This window comes from Thermobia domestica, chromosome 7 (genome assembly GCF_964235325.1).
Source record: "Thermobia domestica chromosome 7, izTheDome1.hap1.1, whole genome shotgun sequence".
In the NCBI taxonomy this organism is placed as follows: Eukaryota; Metazoa; Arthropoda; class Insecta; order Zygentoma; family Lepismatidae; genus Thermobia; species Thermobia domestica.
This window is the reverse complement of record NC_137460.1, coordinates 149,205,836-149,208,592: the sequence shown is the minus strand read 5'-3', so window position 1 is coordinate 149,208,592 and position 2,757 is coordinate 149,205,836. Positions and strand designations below refer to the sequence as shown.

At 34.9% G+C, this 2,757-nt stretch overlaps 1 protein-coding gene across 1 annotated transcript; it reads left to right on the top strand.

Annotated features, from left to right (window-relative positions):
• The first annotated feature begins 319 nt into the window (after nt 1-319).
• Nucleotides 320-997, top strand: LOC145689365 (52 kDa repressor of the inhibitor of the protein kinase-like). Its single transcript, XM_081763519.1, has one exon. The coding sequence runs from the start codon at nt 320-322 to the stop codon at nt 995-997; it is 678 nt and encodes a 225-aa protein (XP_081619645.1).
• Nucleotides 998-2,757: the final 1,760 nt, after the last annotated feature.

Sequence of the window (2,757 nt, the reverse complement as noted above, 5' to 3'; positions counted from 1 at the left end):
TGGGAATTATGTTGATTTAAATTCCCAGGCATGTTTATTGGACACTGATAGGTATGATCTCCTAGTATCTCCATGGCAGCCTAGCCAAACGTATAATTTTAAACAATATGCTGTGACTGGAAAGCGTCCTTTTCTATACAAGTTGTTTAGTCAGTTTCCTTGATTTGAATACTCTAGAAAGCTACAGGGAGAGCTATGTAGGCATTGTGTTTTATTTCGGCCCCCTATGAAAAGAGGATTTCAGGGGTCTTTTATTCTAACTCCATTCCAAAAGTACAATGACTTTTTTTGCCTGTGCTCGTTTACACGAAAAATCTAAATGGCACATCGCATCAACAGAACGTGTTCAAGTTTTTCAAACGTTATGACTAACAAAACTTTACCTGTTGAACAGAAAGTAAACGAAGCAGCTCAGAAACAACTTGAGAAGAACAGGAAAAAGCTATCATATATTATTGAGTCAATTGTATTTTGTGCAACATATGACTTATTTTTGAGAGGGAAGGATTTCAATTCCGATAATCTCTATGATCTCCAATTTAGGGTGGATTCTGGCGATGGTTTATTAAAACAGCACTTTGAGACTGCCGCTGAAAACGCCAAATATGTGTCAGTATGTGTTCAGAATGAGCTTATATCAATTGCCGGTAATGTTTTATTCCGAAATTATATAAAACCTAATAGTATGACTTCCAAGCACTACAGCGTGCTGGCAGACGAGACAGCCGATATTGCGGGTATAGGACAATTATCGATAGGAATTCGATTTTATGACGCCAGTGAAAATAAGGTACGCGAAGACTTCATCGGATTCATTCCATTGGATGAGTTCAATGCCGAATACATTGCTAAGACAGTTCTAAAGGTTTTAGAGGAGACAGGTTTATCTGAATGTGAACTTGTTGGACCAGGCTTTGATGACTGTTCTACCATGGCAGGGGATAGTAATGGAGTGCAAAGTATTGTTAGGAAAAAATGTCCAGAAGAATTTTTTTAACACTGCGCTTCACATAAGCTAAATCTTGTTGTTAACAAATTGTGTTCCGTTTCCGACATACGCAACACTGTCGACACTATTAAAGAAATCATTACTTTCTTTCGTGTAAGCCCATTGAGAAGGAAACTTATTCCTAGCATCCCACTAATTTCAGATACTAGATGGACTTCTAAATACAATAGCATAAGAATATTTTCTGAACACTTCGTTCAAATAATGCGTGCATTAGAAGACATATCTATAAATTCTCCTGTTTCACAAATAAGAAGCAATGCTTATCGCCTTTTCTGTACAAGATCTACAGGTAGTTTCATAGTTTCTATGGTAATTATCAGTAATTATTATTCCTATCTTGAGTCAGTGGCGCAAATTTTACAAGGAATTCAATTGAACTTAATGACAGCAAAGTCTCATGTCAATGAGTTGATTGGTATATTTAGAAATCACAAAGTAAACGCAGGAGAAACTTTTCAAGCGATTTTCCAAAAGTGCAGAAGTGTAGCGAAAGAACTTGGTATTTACTCAACAGTTCAAAGAACTTCGTCTCGACAAGTTCATCGTATTAATCCCCCTTCTACTTGCACAGAAGAATATTATCGCAGAGCAAATTTTGTCCCACACATCGATTCTCTTTTACAGTCAGTAAATAACAGATTTTCTGAGGATAATAGTCCAGGTTTCTTTCTGTTTGCATTACATCCATCCGAGATGAAAAATCTTTCTAAGTCTCAGTTCTTGCAGAAGATGGAAGAAGTAAGCTGAACGTACAAGAAGGAAAATTTCATTTTTCAGGCAGAATGCTGGTTTGATTTGTGGAGACATAGAAATCTGGATTCTGCCAATTTAGAAAACTTCACTCTTTTCAACTTGATGGACCAATCTACATTTTACCCAGCAATAAAAGAGGCAATTCAAATTTCTATTACACTTCCTGTTACAACTTGTACCGTTGAAGTAAGTTTTAGTACATTGAGGCGTGTTAAAACTTGGTTAAGATCTACCATGTCTGAAGAACGATTAACAGGATTATGTATGATGAGTCTCCATTGAGAAACTGTACAAAAGAACAAAACAGAATTTATATCTGCTGTGTTGGATGCTTTCGGAAAAGAGCCACGACGTGTACAATTTTTGTTCAAAAAGTAACGCATATAAAGTATTGATTGGTTAGTATTCCTGTGCTATATGAATCTTGTTTTAATATTTATTAGAGTAATTTAGATGAAGCAAATTTAGTGTGAAGCAAATTAACCACGTGACTTTGAAAAGAGCTATTATCAAGCAAACTTCCCATATGCAAAATTTCTGCATTAGTAGTACTTCATTAACTGTGATTCGTATAATGAATAATAAAGGATAGAAATTCGTACTTCAAATCAAACTTAGTAAACAATTTATTTGTGTGAGTGAAATTTGAAATGGTTTTAGTTACCAGAAACATGAGGACGTTGGCAGACTGATAGTGATCTTTATTGTGATAATCCTGAACGTGGTCTATCCTGCTATTGGTAAGTATTATATACTTTTTTCTTTTAAATCTTCTGTTCAGCGTTGATAAAAGTTCATGTTGCTCTTATATGAATAAAACGTATTTCCATTTGACTCGAAGTGCATATGTCATATTGACTTGTTAAATAACAAGAGAAAGAAAGAAATATTTTAAAAGAGGACTCTGGGAAAGATTGTGCTACAAAAATTTTGAAGTGGTCTGTACAATCTTGGTGTACAATGTAAATAGATTAATTTTATGTAATCCATTT

Excerpts from the sequence above, each read along its gene's own strand:
- LOC145689365 (XM_081763519.1), top strand. The coding sequence starts at position 320 with ATGGCACATCGCATCAACAGAACGTGTTCAAGTTTTTCAAACGTTATG.